Genomic DNA, 26,162 nt, shown 5'->3' with positions numbered 1-26,162 from the left:
ATTAATATGTCTTGCTTTTCAGCAGTTGATTTTGCAACTGACATACATGTTGGGCATTTTAGGAAAACATATGTAGTTTGAGAGTTTAGAACATCTGGACAATTTGAGTAAGGAGACTTTTATAATTAAGTCTCGTACTCGATATTTCATCTTGAAATCGAGATTTTAATGATATCAGATGTGTTATAAGTAATCGGTATTTGGTAGAAACCTTTTATTAATGGTTTTGTCATGACAGCAAGAAGTAATTTTTTCTTGGAGATGTAAAATATATTGGCGGATTTTTTATACCGTATATATGGTTGTTTTGTCGTGGCAAATTGTCTCCACAAATCGAATGAAATGTAATATTGTATACCTAATTAAGTGTATAGATTTGTATCATTTTCAAGAAGGTTGGGTGGGGGGTGGGGGGTGGGGGTGGTAGGTGAGGACATTAGTGATAAATATCATTTAGGTATGATATTAAATGACCCAACAAGCAGTAGTTGGTGTCAAAGATTCTGCTGTACAATGTTGAAGATTCCTATTTGATCCCTTCAAAATTATAGAAAGATTTAGATTTATCCATAAATTAATAGTATAGAAATCGTTGGCAGCCCAATTTCTGATTCTATCTTTGGTAAATAAATTATTGACTTCACTTTCTACTACTTATTTACTTGAAAATATTAACATAAATTTTGCCAATTTCAATTTATATAAAATTTATTTACCAGACAATAAAAACTCAGAGTGATTTATACAATATTCATACTTATATACATAAAATGATGCAGTTGATTTAATTTCCATGATTGGGACAATTTTATCCTTCATATTATGATATTTTTTTACGAAACTTCAATTTTGCACGACAACTAAAGGAGGAAGCAAACAAGAGGTAATTAATATGATCATTCACCGATCTACGCCGGCGATGCTTCCTGCGGCAGAGGCGGAGGCTTGGTAGTCGTGTTTGGCCTTCCTGAACAGCTGGTAGAAACCGGTGGCGGACATGGCGGAGTTGACGCCGAAGAGATTCCAGTTCCATGGTTTGATGACGAAGCAGTAGCGAGACCAGATGATGCCGGAGATGGCGATCGCCGCCTGCTGCGGATACGACAACATCTCCGGCGGCTTGGAGAAGTCGGATACGTTGGCTATGCTGAGGCCCCACTTGAACGTCGGAGCCCAGAAGTGGATCGTCTTCGGGCCCGCTGGGTGATTCCAAAGAGCCCGGAGCTTCGGATTTACCATTTTGCTTTTTTCTTTTGTTTTCTTTTCTTCAATTTATCTTATGCCAAAAGCCAGCGGTGCCACACTTATATATAGAGAGAGAGAGAGAAGCTATGATTTATATTATAATAATTAAAGGTCTTGTTTTGTAAAAACTTATTAAACCTCTGTATATTTCCACAATATATGTTTTTTATGGCCATGTAACCCACATCAGTTATTATTCAGTGTACAACTCCACCAACCCAATTAACACCCCTTTTATACACACACACACACACATATATATATATATATATAATTATATATAAATATATTAAATATGAAACCTCTGTAAATATTTATTAGGAAAAATTACATTTTTATTCTTGGAACCACCAATGCCGCTTAGTCCGCCAAACCTGAAACATTTGTCATGGAATAGGGTGTAGGTGAAAACGAGGCGTGAACGATAATATTCCAATACGTAAGACACAAGTATACAAACCTATATGCAAATGCATGAAACATGTATTAGATATCTGAGATCAAAATTGGATCATCACCATGCTATGTCTGGTCTGTGCACCATCATGTGTTGCAGTTAAATGAGAGGTCGTTAACACACTACTCTCAAGAGGTGAAACTAGAATATCCCGAGTGCATCAGAGCCCGCTCGACTCGTTGGCCACTGTAACTCTCGATGCCCATCCATCTATGAAAGAAAATGGTTGAGCAACCCCATACTACATTCTATCTCAAAGGACACTGGTTCCAACGTGATAATATAATGCAACATAATATCATGGCATAATGATGCAAAGAATATCAAGTAAATGTGTATATAAGAAGAATGTATAATATACCAGCCATCTCGATCAATACATTACATACTTCAGAACTCTAGTTTAGAAATACTAAGAAACTTGAACCTAGTTATGCCTACGTCGTCATCAGCCCACTGATGTACTAAGGCTGTTGAGCTACTATACTAAGGTTATGAAGCTATACCTACATCTTTCGATAGCCCACTGAAGTCGAAATTCCCGCAACTTGAGCCTAGCTCTGCTGCAACTTCGTAAGCACCTTGCTAGGCCTCGATAATATGGATAGGAAACACTCATATATAGAGAATTGACTTCAAATTCTTATCAAATTATGAAGTTTTTATGGTCCGCAGTCGAACTGCTGTTGTTGTGATGTGTCATGCTCGTTTTGACTCTTCATTGTATGTGTGAGTTTGGAAGGTTTGATCTCGGTTTAGTAGGTCCGAGCTGCTACATGTCAATGTACTTGTAACATACAGTTTGTCTTGCTACCTAGCCAGAATCAGATGTCCCGAAATGACTTCGAAAGCTTCGATCTCAGTTCGGTGGTTCCGAACTCACTAACCCTAAATTGCTCAATTTGATCATTTAATAACGTTGATGATATCCGGGTGAATCAGGTGAGCAGGGTCGGGGAAATTCACCAGATTTGATAAGAGTTTTTTGTTTAGAGAAATGAGCAAGAGATATAGCTTGTAAGTAAGGTATATCTGTAAGCTATGACATCGACTGTAACCTGCAAATCAGAAGATGAAATTGTGAATGGGCGCCAGAGCAGTGTCCGACGTGGCCACTCCGATGCTTAAATCAGCAGATGAAGATGAAGGATAAAGAAGTATGTGGTTGAATAATCTTTAATACAAGAAGAAACTGTTATTTATAGGAAGGAAGATGATGATTTTTCCTTATTTTCAGTGCATACTTACCACTTGAAGACTTGGATGTTGACTTTCTATCATGCCGTCCTACTTTTTCATCGTGTCACATCAGTAAATTTTTGTCATGAACGATTATCGAGACAAGATCTTACTTACTCAAACACTTGAGTGCAGTACTGTTATCGAGCTAGCCCAGGTAGAAATCATCCGGGAGCTTGTATGAGAGCCCAAACTTTTGATAACCCGGGGAGAAGATGTCTCGATCATTCACAGGCCCGACCTCTGACGAATTCTTCCTGTAGATTGACCCTGATTTGAGATATCCATATATCCCAAGTCATCCATGACCCAGACTCTAATGGGGGTATCACCAAACATTGACCCGTGCTCTAATAGGGTTATCACCAAACATCTTAATCATATTTAAATAATATTTCATTCAAAACAGAACTTGGTTCTAAACACCAAAATATTTGGCACTCATGCCCAAAAACTTTCTAGAAGTGTTTGGGGCCTCTCTTTGCCATCACCATTGGCCAATAATGTATGTTATGAGGTAAATATTTATGAGATATAATTAATTTAGAGCAATCCTAAGTCCTTCAACAAAGGAGTCAATTAGCACAAACCTATAATATGTGAATGTCATATTTTTACAAGCATGACAATATGCACGACAATTAGTAGTTCTTTTACATTATTTATAATACATCACATGGGGCCATGGTCGAATATTACTATCCAAGTGTAATTCAAAGATGTTCATGATTTTGGAGAATGGGTTCAACATAAATCATGTATTGTTCTCTTTTAAGGTGTAAAATGACAAAATAAATCACATTCTTATACAATCGATCATTTCACATATTCAAATTATGCAAGATATCTTATCTCTTTTATATCACTTGATCGTACATAAGAAGAGGATCGAATCTACACTCTTCCCCATGTCAATCATTATTCATTCAAAAATCAAGTTACTGCATTAACTCAAAGATTAACTTACTACACATCGAAAGATAACGATGATGGATTCACACGTCATCAACAAAAAAATCATACATTTTTAACTACTTAAAACCTAAACTTAGGTCACCACAAATATAAAGAAAAAACAATTTATAGGCACCCTGCCCCCGAACTTCAAATTTTCCTGTAAGTCTATGCTACAAGCAAGCTAACATTTATAAAATCACTTATTATTTAGGCATTTTACCAAACTCTAGGGCGGCATAAGCCATTAAAGCTTATCTTTAAACAAGTATTTTTGTACCACTGCGATCATAGCAACTATAGTAATATATTTGAGCTTCTATTTTTATAAGACAGTATTTTATTCATAAAATTCCCATACATAAATGACGTGCTTAAATTATATATATATATATATATATATATATATATATATATGTATATAATGATCAAGTACGCATTCAAGGGTCACAAGTAATCATTACACATCAAAGGGTAATTAGGTTGTTGAAATTTAACCATCCAAACAACAATATTGAGCTTAATTACTTCCACAAAAAACTTAAAAAAATTGTGTGTGTCGTGCTTAATTTCAAGTAAATTATACTCAGGATTGCGTTTGGATGTATTGATTTGATTTGGAAAGAAGACTTTTATTTTAATAAGGATTTGAATGATGAATTTGAAAATTTTCAATATAGATTCATCCAAACAGACAAATGGATTTAAAATCCATATATTTGAAATTCATAGCTTCAAAATCCTTAAAACGCAACATAAGATTGTACTGGAATTGATAGATTTGAGATGATGTATTTCAATACAATGATTTCAAATTCTTTAATTTATTTGAATGAGCAAAATACAAGTGAATTTCAATTTTTTTATCTTGTTTGAATGGACAAAAATTCAAGTGGATTTCAAATCTACTGAATGTAGAATTATACAATTTTAAAAGTAATAATGGTGGGTTTCAAATACATAAGATGAATGTAGTTTGAAATTCATCCACCCCAAAACAAATCCTTCGATCCAAATTCAATTTAAGTGAGTTTTTGAACATTACAAAATAGCAAAAGTTCATAGAAATTTGTATAATTTATTATTTTAAAGTAAAAAAGATTATTATGTGGATTCTACTTAAATAAATAAAGATAGTTAGAAAAATAAAAAAAAAGAAAGATAACTTTAAGTCTACCTACTTCTTATTATATGGCGATCTCTTCGGTTGCTATAATTGTTGAAAGGGGTGACTCGTGACTCGCTCTGCCTGGTTATTAACATCTCAAACTTATAAGTATGATGCAACACGCATAAAAAAAGGGGACAAGACTCTCTAAAATCGAGTCTTTTGGGGAAAAAAATAAAGCCCTTTTCAAATAATTTATTTAGTTTTAATTAAAGTTTTTAAATTTGCTAGTATATGTACGATGATACAACATGCTTGTCCATGCATATTAGTTTTATTACAGTCTCATATATCTATATTTGTCACGAAACAAAAACAATGCATGTTACGGAAACCAATCGTATATTTTCATCACACTTTGAGGAGGAATTTGATTGCCAAGATAGAATCCATCAAGCCTCACAGACCAGTAGCAAATATTTCCTTCTGCTTGATGGTGATCAAATTCACACGACGAAGAAAGCTTCCAATTAAAAACATCATGAGCTATATCTCTATTATCCCATCGAAATCGACAAAAAAACTTCGTGGTCTGCCAAAAGTTCATGTGAAAATTCCAGGTGAATTCCTCGTTCGAGTTAAGTGTATGATTTCCAAGATCATCGTCTTTGGAGGCACAATGGATGAACAGAGTAGGGGCGCTCGGAAGGTTATTCACAACATGTACCGCATACCCTTTCATAAACTTTTGAACATCCGGAGAGGATGTAACTCCATGTGATTGTATTAGGAGGTGAAGTGAGAGGATAAACAAGGAGAAGATCAGGCTCTTGTTTGGGGTAGAATCCATTGATTTTCCGATGTTTCGATCGGAATGTGATCCAAAAATTCGACATGATCCAATTGTTATAGGTGGAGCACAAGATGATAATTCCTCTCTACATATTACGTGTATTAGATTACAAGATTATAAGTACGTTTTGTTAATGTGAATTAGAAAATGAGGAATGTCTTGTTCTTAGATTACACGAATGCCATAAAAGTTCATTATCAAAATCTGTACTATGAAGTCAAAAAGAAAAATTACCATGCCAAAATAGTCATGTAATTTTGCTGAATTTTTGGTTCGATAAGTATTCAATTTTGGGTTTTGATTTCGTAAGTTAGATTACATTGCTTTATAACTGTTGGACTTAGAGGCCTATTGGGCTTGTTCTTTTTGAATGAAAAATTAGACAAGCAAGGCCTAGTAGATGGTAAGTAGGAAATGTCCCACATAGAAAAAGCAGCCTCAAGTCCTTCAGAATCACCTCACACACTCTACTGCAGTCTCATTCCTTCAACACTCTTATTTTGTCTCGGCTGCTGCTCCTTCCTCCGGTTGTTGTTCCTCTGCCATCGTGATAAAGTTAAGGTACTTTTCAGTTCGTCTTAGTTGTGTCTCGTGTTAGGTTACTGCTAGTTGCTCCATTGTATCCTGGAAAACAGACGTCCGAGTACATCCTCGAAGCACATACCGGAGGAGACGAATCTGTTTTAAGGACACTGTATTTCATACGGGCATCGATTTGGTTTATTTTAAGCTTTCTTCTACTGTTTTTTTCACTGTGCTGTTCGCAGGTTTTCTTTACCGAAAGATTTCTGTACTATATTAGTCCATAACTTGTGCAACAATAACTCCTACTGAACAATTACTTGCTGAATACTTGCACATCAGTGATCCTTATATTTAACTAGAATATGACAAATTCAAAACCACACACACACACATATGATCATTGAAATTTGAAAGTGCGAGGCCCTGTTCCTGTTGGCGTTTGATGATCATCTTCTTTGCACCGCATTGAATACAAATTCCTTTCCACCGATGTACATTTACAAAATAAATTGAGTAAAAAACATTTAAAAAAAAGAGTCTATTAGGACCGAGTGCTTGCCGCTTTACCAAAAGCTATAGCTAGTAGTAATGGTGCAACTCTGAAAGGGGATCGGTTACGGTGACCGGAAGCGCAACGGAAGTTTAAAAATCGAAATTTTGCTTGGAATTTTCGGCCACCCCACATTTTGTGTAGCAAATACAAAAACAAACACATGTCATACATAGGGTGTTTGAGAGATATACCGATCAATCTTTAAAAGATTGATGTATGGCTCCAACTAAGGTGTAAACACCTTAGCTCTTCAATGGTAGAAACTATCTTCAAGCTTCCTTTGAGCACTCCGTTGCTCAACTATTAAGCCCACCACCAACTAGGTAGATCCTCTCTTAATTTGCACTAGAAAACTAAGAGGATTTTTCTTTGTAGAAGTGAGTGTTTTCTCCAACAATTGAAGAACACAAAAATGAGAGAAAACTTGAGAGAATTCCCTTCAATATTTCGGCCATGAGAGATGCTAGAATGGGAGTGAATGTTGTGTCTTGGTGTTGCAAAAAGCAAAAAGCAAAAGTTGCATGCCATGCAATATTTTATTCAAAAATATTCACAACTCTTCACCTCCCAAGCATGCAAACCCTAGTGGGCTTGTAACATTTACAAAGGGCCCATGGACTTTTTAATTGTCTCAAACATATTTGAGCCCAATTAGACTTTACTTGATTTTACTCAAGCCCACTAGTTAAATAATTATTTCCAATTGGGCTCTACAAGGCCCAATGTTATTTAATTAATTCAACACTTGAATTAATTTAATTATTTGGACTCTACTAGGCCCACTAGTGTTTAATTAATTCAACACTTGAATTAATTTAATTTAGTCCATAATAATGTTTATGAAAATCACAATCTTCAAATACATTATTCACTTGGCCTACTTTTAATTTAGGAACACATTCATAAATTAAAAGTTACATTTCTCTCATAGAAGTCATACTTCTATTTTTCTCAACGCTTATAAACTCATTTATAAGCCGTTCAACACATTGAACTATTTTTACTTCTTAACGGGATCTAAAAAGCTAGTACTTGTGTGGCCCTCAATGGTTCATTGATACAACTAACCGTGGGTTCACATCTCCATGTGATTCGGACTAAACATGTCCTTATTTGAGCATACCCCAATTGCTCTATTCTTACTTATCAACTCCTTGATAACAAGAACGTCATAACTCAAGTATGATAGTACTCAACCAATCATGTTAAACGCCTAGCAGCATCGCTTACATGATTCCCTAGGTATCAACTGATAGTGCCTGCAAGAACCATTCAATTATGGTTAGCGTACAGTACGGTCCCTTCAACTCATATATCCCGACCGATTCGACAATCATTGGTTTATCGAGAGTTGTCAATGAATCGATACTATGTGTCATGTCGTAGTTGCATCGATGGTGTAATCTATGAAACCCCTTTCATAATTACCACCATACTCTGATCAGAGATTTCAACCTACATACACATGATAACACATAGGATGTCCATACCCGAAGGTAAGCGGTGAATCCCCGACTACAATGCATCGACTCCTATATGTTTCGACAGAACACCCAACCTTGCCACCTGATAACCCCATGAGAGTCGGTAAACAAGTCAAAGTGTAATTCTAGCACATAGAGTCTCAATATTGTCCCGGGTCATAAGAACTAATGGTGTACAACCATAAACTAGGACTTTTCAACTCGATAAGTGAGAACCACTTGGAAAGTCCTTTATGGAGGGTTGTTCAGTGCACTCTACCAGGAGCACCTATCTGCATGCTCGGACATCACAATGTCCCCTACCAATGAAACATGGTACTCACATCGCAGATACTATTCTCGAACTCGAGCGGCCTATATCCTTCTTAGTGGCGGGCTGAATCGACTAGGAACTGTTTAGAATATACAGTATTACAAATATGAGTTTCATGATACTCATCATATGAGCATCTCATATTCTTTCTACTATTTGTATATTCAAGGGCTTTATCTATGCAACTAGCATGGGTATACAGATAAAGATTTGCCAAAACAATAATTTCAAATATTATTAAAATAAAGATTGCTTATACATAGAGTTTCATTGTGAACACTCGGCCAACACTTGGCTCGACGAGCACCTACTCTAACAAACTCAAATCTTTTAAACCACACAGCAGCTCAAGCACCACGGTTCGATCGCTCTACCAAGCAGGGACAATTATTACACCAAACAATCTCCCTCCCAATAATTGCATTCCTTGCAATCAATGAGAATCGAACCCGTGACCTTGGCTCTGATAACAATTGTAGGATCGAGTGCTTGACGCTTTACCAAAAGCTATAGCTAGTGGTAATGGTGCAACTCAAATTTTTTTAATCGCACAGCAGCTCAAGCACCACGTTTCGATAGCTCTACCAAGCAGGGATTACATTGCTTTATAACTGTTGGACTTAGAGGCCTATTGGGCTTGTTCTTTTTGAATGAGAAATTAGACAAGCAAGGCCTAGTAGATGGTAAGTAGGAAATGTCCCACATAGAAAAAGCAGCCTCAAGTCCTTCAGAATCACCTCACACACTCTACTGCAGTCTCATTCCTTCAACACTCTTATTTTGTCTCGGCTGCTGCTCATTCCTCCGGTTGTTGTTCCTTCTGCCATCGTGATAAAGTTAAGGTACTTTTCAGTTCGTCGTAGTTGTGTCTCGTGTTAGGTTACTGCTAGTTGCTCCATTGTATCCTGAAAAACAGACGTCCGAGTACATCCTCTTGTGCAACAATAACTCCTACAAACAATTACTTGCTGAATACTTGCACATCAGTGATCCTTATATTTAACTAGAATATGACAAATTCAAAACCACACACACACATATATGATCATTGAAATTTGAAAGTGCAAGACCATGTTCCTGTTGGCGTTTGATGATCATCTTCTTTGCACCGCATTGAATACAAATTCCTTTCCACCGATGTACATTTACAAAATAAATTGAGTAAAAAAACATTTAAAAAAACGAGTTTATTAGGACCGAGTGCTTGCCGCTTTACCAAAAGCTATAGCTAGTAGTAATGGTGCAACTCAAATCTTTTAATCCACACAGCAGTCCAAGGCATCACGGTTCGATCGCTCTACCAAGTAGGGACAATTATTGCACCAAACAATCTCCCTCCCAATAATTGCACTCCTTGCAATCAATGAGAATCGAACCCGTGACCTTGGCTCTGATAACAATTGTAGGATCGAGTGCTTGAAGCTTTACCAAAAGCTATAGCTAGTGGTAATGGTGCAACTCAAATCTTTTAAATCGCACAGCAGCTCAAGCAGCACGTTTCGATAGCTCTACCAAGCAGGGACAATTATTGCACCCAACAGTCTCTAATAACCTTTCAAACAAATGTTAAAATCCACAATTTATGTTAATCCCACAAAATATTAACTTGATATATAAATATACATACACCAATACACCATAAGACCTCGTATAAAAAAAAGAAATATCAAAAGAGGAGAGAAGTAACATGTTTAGAATGAAAATAATAATATTTATCACAATCAAAATCTAAATAAGTCGAAGATTGTAAAACTCGTTATCCGACTCTTCCGATTACAAAACCTAAATACTCATAATCCAATCCATACTCATTTAAAATTACCTAAACCCGAAATCAAACATATTATTAATAAAAAAAATTGTCAAAAGTGTAGGTTTGAAGAACTCTTGTTAGTGACAAATAAAAAAAAATGAACATAATCTTACTTTTATTTTGAAAAAGAGTAGGTTTTGTGTGAGATGGTCTCACGAATCTTTATCTGTAATATCTTAGCATAAAAATTAATAGTTTGTCATGGATGACCCAAATAAGAGATTCGTATCACAAAATACGACCCGTGAGATCGTGTCACACAAATTTTTGTCATTAAAAAAACGACTAAATTTGGTACCTAAATTATAACAAATTTTAATTTCAAAAGATGATGTGTTATTATTTTTTCGGAAGGGAACCAGATTCATGGAACTTGCAAATCTCGTCGAGCAAAAAATATCTAGTTTCTTGTGGCTACTATTATTATAGATTTTAAATATTATTATTGTCATTATTTTATATGGATTTATAAAAGAAGTAAGCCTCGAATTTTTTAAAAATGGAAGAGAAAATCAAAAGACCAGTCTACATTGTACGACACGCCTAGCTAGTCAAAATACAGCAGCTCTCAAGGATATCTTCCTTCGATTCTTGATTCTGGAGTTTCATTTAGGTGTTGGAACCCAAGAAAATATGGCTTTCTCTGGATCTTTTTGCTCTCCGCAATCTGTTTATGGGCTGTCAAAAGCTTCTGTTTCGATTCAAAAATCTTCATTTTCGTCGATTTCTAATGTGTCTTTTCAATTTTCGCCAGCGTCTCTCAATGGAAAGAAGCCCCTTTTATCCATTCGGTCGGCCTCCGTGGAAGGTAATCTCTTTAAACATTTTCGCACAATCGGTTTTTTTTTGGGGTTTGATTATTGAAATTTATTGGAGTTTCCAGCTTTGATTTTGTGGGATAATTTAATGTAATAATACGAAAGTAAAAAGACTCGGATTGTGCTTGTTTGATGCAAGAGCCGACGATTCAATCCTTAGAAACAAATTTGTAATTTTTAGGATTGTTGAGGAGAACCAGACTAAGGGTATTGAAATATATGTTAGGTAATAGCTTTATATTTACCTTATTAGTGATGAGCAGTTGTAAAATTCAGAGGCTACTGTAAAACATTGCATATCTGTTAATTCTTGCCTTTGTTTGATATGTATTTTGTTAAAATTTGGGATTGAAATGTAACTTGTTGTACAGTTGTATCGGTTCTTGAACAATATCTCCATTGATGAAAAGCTTGCCTATTATAGTTCATGATGCAATTATTCCTTCAAGCCCTTAACGCGGACTGCTCTTAGTTTTCTGTTCTTTTACGAAATATTCGAAATTTAAATTTCTGAATCTTGGTATGATTTTCCCCTGAAAGATGAAAATTCTTTTCACTTATAAATGCTTAAAGAACCAAATGCAAATTGAATAAAGCCTTGCATTGGTTGAAGTATAATCACATAAAGAAGTATGAGAATTTTTTTTCCATGTTTCTCACCTCATTTGCGTCATTTTTTTTGTTCTGGTCATTTCCATATCAAGGACACAAGCGTGCACAAAAATATTGAAATTTTCTCTCTTTACGTGCGATTGTGAGACTGATAATGCACAATAGTGAAAATATTCATGGTGGTCTGTTCACCTGAAATTTTTTGAGAAGCAACTTCACGTGATTCTATTAAGTTTGCTAGGATTTAATGACCTTTTAAATAATGCTTCAGGAATAAATCATTCTTAGTTTGCTATTCTGCTTGGTTTGGAATTTGTCAATTATACCTTTTTTTTTGGTATACTATTATAATATACTTTTGTGTTTGTCGTAGCACCACCTGTTAGCGGTGGTATGGCACCTGCTATTGCTTTGACTGAAAATGCTCTAAAGCATTTAAACAAGATGAGATCAGACAGGAGCGAAGATCTGCGATTAAGAATTGGTGTCAAACAAGGTGGATGTTCTGGCTTGTCATATACTATGGAATTTGAAAGCAAAGAGAACTCTAGAACTGATGATTCTGTAACGGAGTATGATGGTTTCAGTATAGGTATTGTTGTTCTTGTCACATCTAACATTTTTTTAGCTACTTCTTTATTTGATTATTTAAAGCACAGATTAGTAGCATATATAAGAGAGTTTTTGAGTCTGATCACTTTTGTCATGTATTATAATATTTTCAGGGACACCCTTTTGTCAATCTCTGTTCATGATATAATAAAAGTGGTTAATTTGTTCGAGCGAGCTTTACAATTTGCGTTAATTAGGATTGTTCTTTTTGCAAGTGCAAATGTTGATTGCTTGCGGTCATTTTGATTGATTTATTTACCGAATCAGACATGAAGGAAAGGAAATCCAACTGTGGCCAAAATTCCCAATCTAAAATCTAGAGTACTTCTCAAAACATAGGGTTCCTATTCACATAGGATAGTTAATATTGTCATCATATTATGTTTTTTCCAGTTTGCCATTGATTTCAGATCAGCAATTGATTCCTTCGGATGACATGTTGTAAAAATGCACCCATTCTTTTCCATCTATCTTTATCATCTTTGATATTGTTCTTTATCATGCTTCATGGGAATACAAACTTAACTTTAAATTTGATCCAGTTGAGGAATACCCTTTAAAAAACGATGGCTATTTGGCCATAATTGTTGTTGCATGCTACAGCACGAAATTTTCATGCAATTAGCTGTTTCTATTATTAGCTGTGACATATTGCATAATGTGGTTTCGTTTTTCATCTTCTGTGCTCAAATTCTACTTCTATGTTCGGTCATGCAGTTTGTGATCCAAAGAGTCTTCTTTTTATTTTCGGTATGCAACTGGACTACAGCGATGCACTAATTGGAGGAGGATTTAATTTCAAGAATCCAAATGCCACCCAGACCTGCGGCTGTGGTAAATCTTTTGCCGCAGAAATGTGATTGAGCATGTTACAAATGGTTATAAACTTCTATTCTGTATTTAAATGTAGTTGAAATGGCATTATTTTATGCAAACTTTGTTTACTGGTATCAATATTTAGAGATTTGTCATAGCAATATGTCGAACCAGCTATTGTATATCTGATTAAGTACATTTGACATCCTTTTAATAAAATTTTTAAAATTCGTTATTTTCTTTCCACATGTGAAAATACAAGTTCACTGTGATTTGAACTCATGATCAAAGTTATGAGATACCGAGTTCTGATCGAAAAGCTTGTGTGATGGCATTGATGTTATTTAATACTCATCTTTTCCACGTAAGCAGTTGTTTGTTTATTAGGGTTATTTGGAATGTGGGATGATGATGGAACATTTTCAGTGGGTGTGATCATGAATCTGTGGCCTTTTCTAGCCAAATAACAAACTGCAAAAAATAACAAACAAGAAAGAAGACGCCGTAAATTTTACCGATAACACCCTGCCTACTCGAGTTAGAGACTGGACAAAATCAGGGAAAATAACTCGCTCAATAAATTTTAGTGAGTGGCTAATTATGAGTTGAAATTATCATTGACATACCTGATAGTTATAGATGTGAAAATACCTTACCTAATAGATATTCCCTTATTTTCTTGGAATTTTTTGTTATTGAGATTGATGAGACATACGGCCAAGGCCTACGGGCTTGGGATCCATTATCCCTGTTTGTGGGGTCGGGTCCTCTTACTCTATGCACTGTCAGTCGATGTGATGTGACAGGATAAAACAATCATCTTTTGAATATGTTTCCTGCTCAGTTACATCCGAGGAACCGCAAGGTCAAGGCCTGTGTCTGTGTATAAGCCATGCTCTTGAAGACGTAAGAGTCGGAGTTGCATTAGTTCAGGCCAGCCCCTAACCCCCCTTTAGTGGTCTATTAATCATGGGAACTCAGGCACTTGGGAAATCCAGCATTGTTCAAAAGTCTGAGATTGGGCTGGATGACATGTATATTTTTTGTAGCAAGTACTCGTTTGCTAGGATATCAAGTGTTTACAGTGTTGAGCTAAGATTTAAGTTTTTGAAACTATGTGATGTTGCACATAGCATGAGCCGGTACTTCTGACCAAAAAGTTTAATGTCCAACATATATATGCCTAATAATTAAGATTAGCGAATTTTTTATCTTTCATTTGGCTCTACTTGTACTGACTGCACCGTAATTTTGTAGAGAAAATCTGGATTCTACTGTAAGTACAGGACTAAGAAGAATGGGGTGGTTAGGGTTGATTTAATAATATTGAGAGTTGTACTTTTATAAAAATAACATGTTTTAAATCTGATTGGTGGCTTTCCTTTTCGGTTTTCCCCTGGGTACAGAGGAAGTGTGATATATGGCAGAATTGATTTTTGAGGTGTTTCTCTGATGGGGACCGTTGCTACAAGTTATGTGCAAACAGTACTTGCATTCGTTTTTGTGTACATGTTTAGCCTAGCTAAGAGTTGTGTACAAAACTAGCAGCAAACTCGAAATCCCAGAAAAAATGACCGCTCCAATTTGCTGCATCCTGAGCCTCAACCCACGGCTCTCTATGGCTATGGGGAAGTGGCATTGCGGTGTGGACAAATTTGCCTTCACTATCTTGGCCAATCCTTCAAAATTGCACGCCTCCACGTCTTGATTATTCATCTGGAAATACATATTAAACGCATAAGAAATGTGATCAACATTAGTCAAAGCGTTGCAAGATGCGCCTTCTTTGAGCGACGTGCAATCTGATCTTGAGCACGCATAGTCAACATTTTTGGGGACCTTGTCCATGATCTTGATATCACTATTGAACACACACCACTGTGTTTCCAAGTACTTAACATTCTTTGCACCAACCAGCATTTTGTCTTGTCCTTGTCCGGTGAAATCCATTGGAAACTTGGGTTGTCCATCGTACCTAAACACCCCCCAATGACGCTCAAAGTTCCCCGGTGCAATGCTCTTTTGGTTCTCATCAGTGAGGCTAAAGAGATAGTATTGAATGTCTCCAGGGTAAAGTGGGGTGCCTTTCTTCGTAGCCATTTTCTTGAAGAACCCATCATAGAATCTCTTAGCCATTTGAAAATTGGCATTCTTGTCTCCATCAGTTGGCCACCCAATTTCTCCGATTATGATTTTCACCTTATGCACTCCTGCTTTTCTCAGCGACCATACCAGGGTGTCTAGATTTGCATCTAACATGTTTGTGTAAGAGATTCCATCGTCTTGCACAGGGGTTGCCCCACCCTCGAAAAACGCAAATTCAACAGGGAAATCGGGGTCCTGATACAAGCTGAGGAAAGGGTAGATGTTGACTAGAAAAGGGGAGGAGTTGTCTTGCAGGAAATTGACGATTTGTGTCATGAGGTCCCTTATGTCAGACCGGAATTGGCCGGCCGAAGGACCGCCAGAACCGGAGTCATACACATCACCGTTTTGTGGGATCGTTGCTTTGATTTTGTCACCTAGCCCCTCATCGTTTATGGCTTTCTGTATGTTTTTCAGAGCTGGAAATGTGGTCTCCAAGTTTGAACCATTATAGGATGTCAAGAACGGCTCGTTTCCTACCGCAACATACCTGTCATATTCAATGCATGATCAAATGTTGTAGGAACGTGACACACTCACACATGTGTGATGTATGTGTCTATATATATATATATATATATATATATACTTGAAAACCCTTACTTGATATTGACTCCTCCATCGTACAAATGTGTTGTGAGATTCTTCTTGACCCATTCCTTAGCATTATCATAGCTATCTGCAAAAGAAGCCAAATGATTGTTTGGGATCCCAAGCATCACCTCAATGCCTGTACCAGCGAAATACTTAACCGTCCAATGATCCGAATCAAATAGCTTGACCTTGCCAATGTTGTTGTCCTTGAGCATTTGGACGATCATGCTAGGGTGTAGATTTTGAGAGGCTTGGGTGCCCCAATTTACACCGACCCCCTCTGTCACAACGATATGCACAACAATAAAAGCCATGACCCATGTTAATATCACGACCCTCTTCCTGTCGGTCATAGTTTTCATGCCTGCATTAATCTTTGCGATAAATTAGACTTCTGATATGAATCAGCTGGCTTATGATAAGTTTTCAACAGGGATGTCATCTTTCTTGAGGGAAATGGGGGTAGAATTCCTGGGGACAAGAATGAATGAAAATTGATGGGATTCCGTCGGTTTAGAGGAATGGGATAAAAGAGAAACACAAAAGGGTGATTTCTTGATATTCATTGGTTTATATTTGATTTTTTTTTTTTTTGGAGACAACGTAACCTTTGACAAGATATTCTAACCGGAAAATATGGAAATATTACATTTAATTATGTGATATCACTCATATTAACATAATCTATACCATTTAATAAAAAATGGTGTAATTCCCTGAAATTCCAAACAAAATGTTTTTTTTTTTACAAATTAAGTAGTTATTTCTTTTCTGCTATTAATGCTCGGACACAACCTACTAAAGCTAGTTTAAGAAAAATATATATCCGTGATCAAATTATGATTTTATATTTCTATTGAAAAGCCATAAATTCTGTTTCACTGAACAACAGTGTATGTGGGTGAGGATTCTATCAAGTATGGACACTTGATTTGATCAAATCTTGATAACAGAACAAAACAAATTCTGGAGGAAGTATCTAAGTATGGGCAACCCTAATTTGATCGTCTCTTCAAAAAAAGACGTGGTTGTTAAGTTAAGCACACAGTTTGAGAATAAATGAAACCAATCATTTTCACAGGCGGCTTTTGCTAAGATATCCACAACCGAGTTTCCTTCCGGATAAATATGAGCAGCTCGTGAGCTTTTAAATTTGACTCAAAAATATTTGATTCGTATTTGAAATTTGATCAAACTCAAATATATTTAAACTTTTTTCAAAAATTGAATTCGGGATCAAAATATTTTGTTTGATAATTAACGAACTTTAATATTTTATTAATATAATATAATTAAATAACAGATGAACATATTTTGACCATTTCGATCATTTATTTTTAAAAAATTATTCAATTACCTTGTGGATATGTTTGAATCCGAATTCTAGCTGGCAAAAAAAAAAATTAAAATACTAAAGTTTCGAATATAATCGGCATGATTTGATTCATTTACTTACACGGACGATTGTAAGTGAATATGAGTGAGGTTCAGATCGATTAAAGCTTTAATAGCATATGTTGCTTTTTTTTTTTCAAGTTCATATCACCGATGATCTCTTTTTCCTCACCATTTTCAGCCTATAAATTTATCGTCATTGAAAAAAGTACAATTTTTAGGTAAAATCCACATTCAAATATTCAATCATTCAACAAGGACATTGCAGTTTCATAATACCAAACTCTAAAGAAATTATCTTTTCCCTTTTTAAATGAAATAATAATAAATTTAGATAACCAAAATGAGTGTCAATCTTAGCCTTTTGGTATTTATTATTATGGAACATCGTGGATTAATGATAACCACCAATAATTCTTATGCCAATTTGATAGTTATTAATATAATCACAAATTATAGATAGTTTATAAATTCTTAATATCGATAAAAGTCCTTTTAAAAATTCTAAATCTTTTCTATGCAAGAAGATAATCACTCCTCGCCACACTTCCATGAAACCAAACTTCAAGTCTAGATATCTATCAACAGTGAATTTCATCAACCAAAAACAAATAAGATGTTTGTATGGCAGTGGAAATAGAAATAATACAAAAAACTTCATGTAAATTTGTATTTTTTCACTGTCGTCTTATGTTAAGTAGAAACATCTTGTATTTTATCAATAATATTCGATGTCACGTTAATAGTATTATGCTTGAAATCATGTTACTAATTAAACGAGGGAAATCCAAAATATGCTAGCTTAGATCCCTAATTCATGAAACATAAAAAAGAAGTTTATAAAATTGTATAAACATCGTTTATAATTTCTATAACAAACTTATACAAAGGGTTTTGGACTTGTATTATGAATCAAACCCGTAATATATAATACCCATATATTTTCGTTTTAACTTTCTCGCTTTAAAAATCGATCAAATGCCACAGCTGAAAAATATGGAAGCCCGAAACAATTTTGTATTTTTTTAAAAATAATTGCAGTGAAAAAAGGAGCTAGATGACATTCAATCATCCAGATGAACTCCGACGAAATCTAAGCTCCACCTCCACTGCTCTGGCCACCGTCCTCCTTGATGTCTCCATCCCCTGGCGGGGGTTTATCCGCTGGATAAAACATTGGATAATTCGGAAACCCGGTCTGAAAATCGGGAGACAGTAAATCAGAAGGATGCAGCATCCATTCATTCATCAAGTTGCAGCTTCCATCTGATGCCTGCCTCCTATTAATATCATCAAGAGTCATAATCCCAGAGGAGGAAGAAGACTGTGAAGTGCTCGATGAAGAACTATCATGAATATTCACCAGATTCTGCGTTTGAAACTGAGGTAGTCCGTGGGGAATCGGCTGATCAAACAAACCCGAAATGCCAAAAATCTTGGTTTGGCTACTATGATCAGGAGGAGGTTCTTGAATAATCCGGCTGACATTTTCCGGGAAGTTGAGTTTTGCTTTGTTGCCTCTGAACCGGAGGGCTGCCTCGTCGTAGGCAGTAGCAGCCTCCTCTGCAGTGTCGAATGTGCCGAGCCAGACCCTTGCGGCTTTGTATGGATCCCTTATTTCGGCAGCCCATTTGCCCCAAGGCCTCTGCCTCACCCCTCTGTATCTTCTGCTGCTTAGTATTCTTGACGATGATTCGTTGGCGCTGGTTTTGTGGGGATGGCTGTATTTATATGTGGGAGTGTATGCATATACTGCTCCCGTTGCCTCTGTTGATGTTATGATTGTACTGCTTGGTCGGTTAGCTGCTTCACTCAGATTCGCTTCTGCAATTTGTGATAATTTGTAAGTAATAAAACCTAAAGCAAAATCGTAGTCTAAAATTCATAAACTCGTGTTAAATAAGCGAAGCACGAGTGAGTTCTTAATGATTGTAATCTCGTACGTAGATCTGTGTGGTTAATTCGCATTTCAGGATTTTTTCAGTCTAACATACTCTTGTTGATTGAATGTTGGTATGAAATAATTCTCAACCGTGTGATCTAGGAACAATAACTCATTGTTACAGACGAAAATATACAACTTTCTTTCCAGATTTTTGGAACTGCAGCCTAATTTTACATTGTTGGTTTCCAGAGAGTTGATAGCAAGTTCTTAATTTCCACCATGCAAAGTATACAAGCAATGTTTGCCAACTTTAGAGATCATGGAAACTTGCAAAATGTATCAAATTTGATTTGTAATAATTTTCTTAAGTGTTTTGAGTTGTCTCATGAAAAATAATAATAATGAAATATATCTACACAAAGTAATTTACCCGAGGCTGCAACCATATTTGAGCTTGTAGCTAAAAAATCTCTGTATTCTCCGTAAACCGCACCAATAGATTCCGAAAACTCATCTGCATCAATACTGCCCAGCTCCTCACGGCCCCTTTTGGATGCAGATGAAGAACCAGCGCCGCCGCCGCCATCCGCCAACGCCCCATCGTTGTCACCGGCCACCACACGAGCCAAAGCCGAGACCATAGCCGACATTTCTTGGTCTCTATTCAGCCCAGAAAGCATAGGCATAAAATCCAACCTGTTTCCAATTTCAAACAATTCATCTCTGTCGTCATTTCCACCGCTCTGCCTGAAGTTTTCTTTTGGATTCGCCACTTTGAATACACACATGTATTATATAATATCTTTTCTGAAATATATCAATAAGAAACTGTATATATATTCGTTGAATGTATCAAAAGAACTAATTGATCAGCAGAAGAAGAAGAAGATTGTTAGATTGCTCGTTCACTAAATCTGGAAAGTTGGCAAGAACCGAAGATCTTCCAGGGACTTTATAATACACCCATGCTGGAATGTTCAAATCTTTGACCTTATTATTTTATTTTAAAAACGGATAGGACAAAAAGAAATACCACTGTCAAATGTGTCATTTGACTTGTAAATACGTTAATAAAACAAAGTTAAACAAATCGAAGCAATAGAATCTTCTTATAATATTTTATAATTTAATTTTTGACATTAAAAGTTATATATACATATTATATTTGCGCAAAAATTAATGCATGTGATTTTTTTTGTGATAAATATAATGTCATTTCATATTTTGTTGAGTTGTTTATGTATTATATATATATATATATAAATATTTAAATAAATAAATTTTTATAATATATATATATATATATATGAATTTAAATAAACAATTTTTTACATTCAGTAAAATATTAGAAGCAAGAATCTTTGAAGTGGTCAATAGGGGGGGGGGGGGGGGGGGGGGGGGTGAATTCACAAGTACGCAGTTAAGGGATGGCCATTTGTCATCTTTTGTCGGCGATGGACGGACATAATATATTCCTACGTGGATAAGAAATAAATGGAACACGTGAAATAAAAATATTACTTTCTTCCTAATTAACTTTGTGTTTTTTTATAAATAAGTAAATATTGTTGTTGGAGTATTTGTGTAGGACCGGATGCCTTCCACTTTACCAAAAACTATAGTTTACAGTAACGATACAATTCAAATCTTTTAAATTACAAAGCAGCTCAAGCATCACGGTTCAATCGCTCTTCCAGCAGTGACAATATTGCACTAAATAATCTCCCTCTCAATAATTACATTGATATCAGTCAATGAGAATCGAACTCGTGAATTTGGCTCTGATACCAATTATTAGGATCGAGTGCTTACCGTTTTATAATAATGCAACTCGAATATTTTAAACTGCACAACAACTTAAGTATCACTATTCGATCGATCTTTCAACAGAGACAATTATTATACTCAAATATCTCTCGCTCACTTCTTACTGTCAATGAAAATCGAACCCATTGAGAAATAAACTAATAAATCATGGGAATGCATTTATTTATACATAGTGGAAATAAATGAGGAGACCAAAAAGAAGAGTCTGAAATTATAATTTCATTCACATGGTTTAAAATTTTTCGACATATTGACTGATGAGTTGATATCACGAGAGCTCGCAAACTATAAAAAAAGATATGTTTGATGAAAAAACAATTGAGAGACATCATAAAATGAAAAAAATAAGTTGTTAAATTTAAAAAGCCAAACTATCCCAATAAATTTTACTATATCCCCCCTAAAATGAAAATTATTATTTATACTCCAAAAATGTTAATAAAATACATTTTATTATGCCTTTTTATTTTATTATTTGACAAAATTATACTTATTTATGACTTTCTTATATTATATTAAATCTTGATTGACATTCCACACTTATAATTTTCCATTAACTATTAAAATGATTATGTTTAAATAATTAAATTTTTTTTCTTATAAACATAATCAAATAAGAAAAAAAGAAATTTATAACATATGTGAGAGAGATTTAAAAGGTAGCTTAGTAATAAATATGGTATTTTTGTAATCTGAGAAATTAAACCTTCAATTGGAATCGTTCGGGATGGTTTAAAAAAGTAAAAAAAAATTATAAATAAATATGTGTAAAAGCATAAGAGAAAATTTTAAAATATTATAAAGTAAATAAAGAAGTAAATAACAAAGATAATATTTGTAAGAAGCTCTAAAATTACTCGGAACGTTTTGAATTATTTCATGTAATAATTTTTGAAAAAATTACTTAAAATTTGTGCGTTAGAAATTAGAAAAAGCAACGAGTTTCAACTTTACGACGGGAAAATTGTAATTTTGATTCTATATATTTATTTATTTGTTTATGACCATCTATTTCGAGCGATTTTGTCCATTTTCTCGATGTGATTATGATACGACGTCGAAATGAAATTTATGTATCGTCGTTTTAAAAAGAACTAATGCTTGACAAACACTGAGGGTATGATGATTTGTACGGTCATTTAGATTTTTCTTATTAAGATTAAGATGAAATGCATTTATTTGGTTCATAAATAATTGTGAAAGCGAATAATAAAAATATAAATTAGTTGAATCCAATTTAAAACCAAATAAGTCTTACAGAAAGATCAGATTAACCATAAATAATATTTTTTACAAAATGGAACCAATAAATTAAATCAATTGTTTGAACAGAATGATTAATATTTTTAATCAATTGTTTCTCAGATACCCTTATTGCAACAATTGTTATTCCTAATAAAAATTTATAAAACAATTACGTACTAAATTAACCAAATTATCTAAAATTTGAAATACCAAACCCAAATTTGACACTCTTGTTACAATAATGATTCCAACTAACGACGAATCGGAAAAAAAATGAAAATAACTAAAATAACCGAAATAATAAAGTGATTTTAACGAACTATTAATTAACGATCTTATTATGAAATAGCCACCAAAAAAATTCTTAATCATAAAATTTTAATTATTACCTATTAATTTAATCAATTTTAAAACATTGAGTAGCTTGTAGAATGAATAACACTGGCTAATAGACAATGACAGAGCACGAATTATTAATCTACTTGAGTTTAGATTTAAAATATATAAATTTATTAATTTTTTAAATCGAGTCATGGCGTTAATATCAAATTAAATAAAAATTAATATATAATTTATTTTAAAAGAATGGGGGGCCCGCAGTAGGAAGTAGGAGAATGTATGGTTCGTTGTTGGTTGGTCAACGTTGACTTGAGTCAACGCCACCACTCTGCGACGCGGTTTAGAGGATAAGAAGATCCAATCTAAAAACGGAAAGAATAATAGGTCAGGCCATGTTTTCCACGGTTGATTACATGCTACATGTAGGATACTATTCCTTGATAGAATCAAAGGCCCAAATTTAACCACACATACATGGGGTTCACTAATTTTTTTAAAATCACATATATGTGTGAATCTTGTCCATGCCAAACCAGTGTTTCCACATGTAGCATCGAAGCTACCGTTTTGCACATACACTTGTCGAACCAGATTAGTTCAGAGTTAAAAAAATCTAAATTCGATCCAAAAAAAAATTTATTATTATCATTTTTTTGAAAAATCATTTAAAAAAAAAAAGTTATAATATGCTTCGAATTTCATTTAATACTAGCGATTCACGTACACAATCATGTACCTGAAAGATATTTCAATCTGATTTATTATTTTGAAATCGTTCGTTTATATTTTATATTAATAGATAAAATATGTCAAGTATTGTATAATTAATTAAGATAAATATAAATATATATATAATTACGTTAAGTATTATATAATTTGTATTGTTTAGTTCATTGATTATAAAATTAAAGAGAAAAATGGTTGAAGAGAGAAAGTTATGGAGAGTGAAAAGTGGTAGAAGGCAAAATGATATTTATGAAATTCAAAAAAAAAAAAAAAAAAAAAGACTTCAACGACATACTGTTAAAGTATTTAACATTAATTAATAGTAAGTACAAGTGTTCTCGTATACGTGTTGCGGGTTTACACGGTTGGTCTTAATATATATATCTATCTATTTTATATATAAATATATGATTCATGATTATTTTGTGATAGTTTAATTATTATATAGATAATAGTGATGCACATATAACAAATATATAATTGTAGGAGATAATGTGTGAATATTTAAAATTTTTAAATCGGATATTAACTGAAAAATATATTATGTTTCTAAGGTTGATAGGTGTATTTTTGTGAAATCAATTGGTGTGACAAAGCTAATTTTATCATTATCCATGAATAAAGGATGTAAACTAACAGAATCAACTCAAATATTAATAGAAATCGAATAAAGTATGTTTCACTTTCAGCTCGATTAGAAGTTCAATTTTCTTAATTTTTTTTTGCTCGAGTTCGGTTCAAATGAAGTTTGAGTTCATGTTCGGCTTGAAATCTTTGAACATATTCGCAAGCCATTCGAATTATTGTTCGAAAATTAAGGTTCGAAAATGAAGATTCGGAAGCTCGAAACGTCTGAAATACTCAAAATGTACGTATATTTGGCATACATGTATATTATATTAATAAAATATTAATACTCACTAGCATTAAATTCGGAAAAAAAAGTGAGATGTATGAAAATTACTAATAAACACACAACATCAAAGTTACATAACAAATTATACATAGATAAAATTGAAAATAAAATAAAAATAAAGTATATTAGTATTAGGTTATTTTGGGTTATTCCCAACTATAAAATAAAATGAAAGTATAATATTAGGCATTGAGTACAAAACTATCCATCCAATGAAACCAAGTATGTTAGTATATAATAGTATAAATATATATTGTATAGATTTCACATTATTTATTCAAAAATTTAATTTTCATACGAGAAAATAATATTCATTACAACCAGTTAGTGTAAACTCTAACCTAAACCAGGAAAACCCACCGCGATAAGTGCAAATAGTCAGGCGCAAGTTTCGCACACCGGATGGCCTGATTTTTATTTACAAAATATTCGGTTTCAATTTTTTTTTAAAATTCTCGTTTATACAATAAAATAAATAATCTGCATGACCAAATTGAGAGTAAAGAGAATGTATATCAATAATATACCAAAGTATCTGATACAACCCTATATATATATATATATATATATATATATCAAAGTCCACAACATTGCATTTCACTTGCAATGGTCAAAGTCCAAAGTTTGTAGGCAAACCCAAAATTTAATTAGCACCAAGAATAGGGAAAGACTGATTCAAACCCCAACTATCTTCATCTTTATTATATTGTCTTGTTTTAATTGAGTGTATTGTCAAACTTTTCAAAAATTAAGGCAAAAAGCAAGAATTGGCTGATGTTCTCTAGATATATACAAACAAAGTCAAATGGATACGTTATTGTATCATTCAAGATTGACATTGCTATAGGAGCCGCATGTTTATAGCGTCTCCATTGAATTTCAGTAAAATGATTAACACTTGGATAAAAACATAAAATACATATAAAAGATATTAATGATTTTGGAAATGCAAGTTGAAAAGCTGTGTAATATTATTAGACGACGGTGTTTGACTGAACTTGTTTGAAACGTCTTATAATTATGGAGCTTGTAAGTTGTAGATCTTGTTTTCAAAACAAAGTCGATCGTTTATATGTTGAGCGAAATAAGATAATAAAGCTTAATGTTTGGTATTATTAGACTTTATTTTCATCGTTATTAAAAAATGGGACATGATGATGATATGAAAAATTCTCATCTTATAATTGAGTTTATAATTTTATTTACTAAACATTTTTTCACATCTTATAAGCTAGCTTGTCCAAATACCGTCTTAGACTCGCTCGTATTTTAAAGAACAAAAAAACTTTAGTGAGACGGTCTAACGAGTTAATTTCGTGACACAAATATTTTATTTGAGTCACCAATTAAAAAATATTATTTTTATATCAAAAATATTACTTAATATTGTAAATATGAGAATGGTTGACTCGTTTCACGAATCTTTAAATATGATTCGTAAGACTGTCTCGTAAGAAACTTATTAAAAAATAGCTATCGCAAAAACTAAATATAGAACAACCTTTAATTCAATTATCCACTATTTGAAAATAGTATGACATTAACTACCAGTGCTCTAGCTCGTTAATCAATTCCCTAGTATAGGCGAAGGACCGAAGACAACCTAATTATATATATATATATATATATATATATATAGTATCACTGAGATGACGTTCATATATTGGATGTAAAATTTCATCACATCC

The 26,162-nt window shown here is 33.9% G+C and overlaps 4 protein-coding genes across 4 annotated transcripts; 1 reads left to right on the top strand and 3 right to left on the bottom strand.

Moving 5' to 3' along the window:
* Positions 1-763: 763 nt before the first annotated feature.
* LOC142516804 (mitochondrial pyruvate carrier 4-like) lies at positions 764-1,312 on the bottom strand. The gene has a single exon (XM_075619885.1). It carries the CDS (start codon positions 1,237-1,239, stop codon positions 901-903), a length of 339 nt encoding a protein of 112 aa, XP_075476000.1. The 5' UTR covers positions 1,240-1,312; the 3' UTR covers positions 764-900.
* A 9,720-nt stretch (positions 1,313-11,032) lies between these two features.
* On the top strand, positions 11,033-13,637 carry LOC142534962 (iron-sulfur assembly protein IscA, chloroplastic). Its single transcript, XM_075641633.1, has 3 exons — positions 11,033-11,352; positions 12,348-12,566; positions 13,304-13,637. Exons 1-3 carry the CDS (start codon positions 11,178-11,180, stop codon positions 13,444-13,446), a joined length of 537 nt encoding a protein of 178 aa, XP_075497748.1. The 5' UTR covers positions 11,033-11,177; the 3' UTR covers positions 13,447-13,637.
* A 1,237-nt stretch (positions 13,638-14,874) lies between these two features.
* LOC142534838 (glucan endo-1,3-beta-glucosidase 8-like) lies at positions 14,875-16,642 on the bottom strand. The gene is made up of 2 exons (XM_075641574.1): positions 16,151-16,642; positions 14,875-16,037 (listed from the first exon to the last, which is right to left on the bottom strand). The coding sequence occupies exons 1-2, from the start codon at positions 16,501-16,503 to the stop codon at positions 14,921-14,923; spliced, it is 1,470 nt and encodes a 489-aa protein (XP_075497689.1). The 5' UTR covers positions 16,504-16,642; the 3' UTR covers positions 14,875-14,920.
* Positions 16,643-18,387: 1,745 nt separating this feature from the next.
* LOC142516788 (ethylene-responsive transcription factor ABR1-like) lies at positions 18,388-20,367 on the bottom strand. Its single transcript, XM_075619883.1, has 2 exons — positions 19,852-20,367; positions 18,388-19,360 (listed from the first exon to the last, which is right to left on the bottom strand). Exons 1-2 carry the CDS (start codon positions 20,207-20,209, stop codon positions 18,630-18,632), a joined length of 1,089 nt encoding a protein of 362 aa, XP_075475998.1. The 5' UTR covers positions 20,210-20,367; the 3' UTR covers positions 18,388-18,629.
* Between the last annotated feature and the right edge of the window lie 5,795 nt (positions 20,368-26,162).

Source organism: Primulina tabacum, chromosome 1 (genome assembly GCF_025594145.1).
Source record: "Primulina tabacum isolate GXHZ01 chromosome 1, ASM2559414v2, whole genome shotgun sequence".
NCBI classification, from domain to species: Eukaryota; Viridiplantae; Streptophyta; class Magnoliopsida; order Lamiales; family Gesneriaceae; genus Primulina; species Primulina tabacum.
Note: the sequence above shows the minus strand (reverse complement) of the source record. Positions and strands in the feature narration are given on the sequence as shown.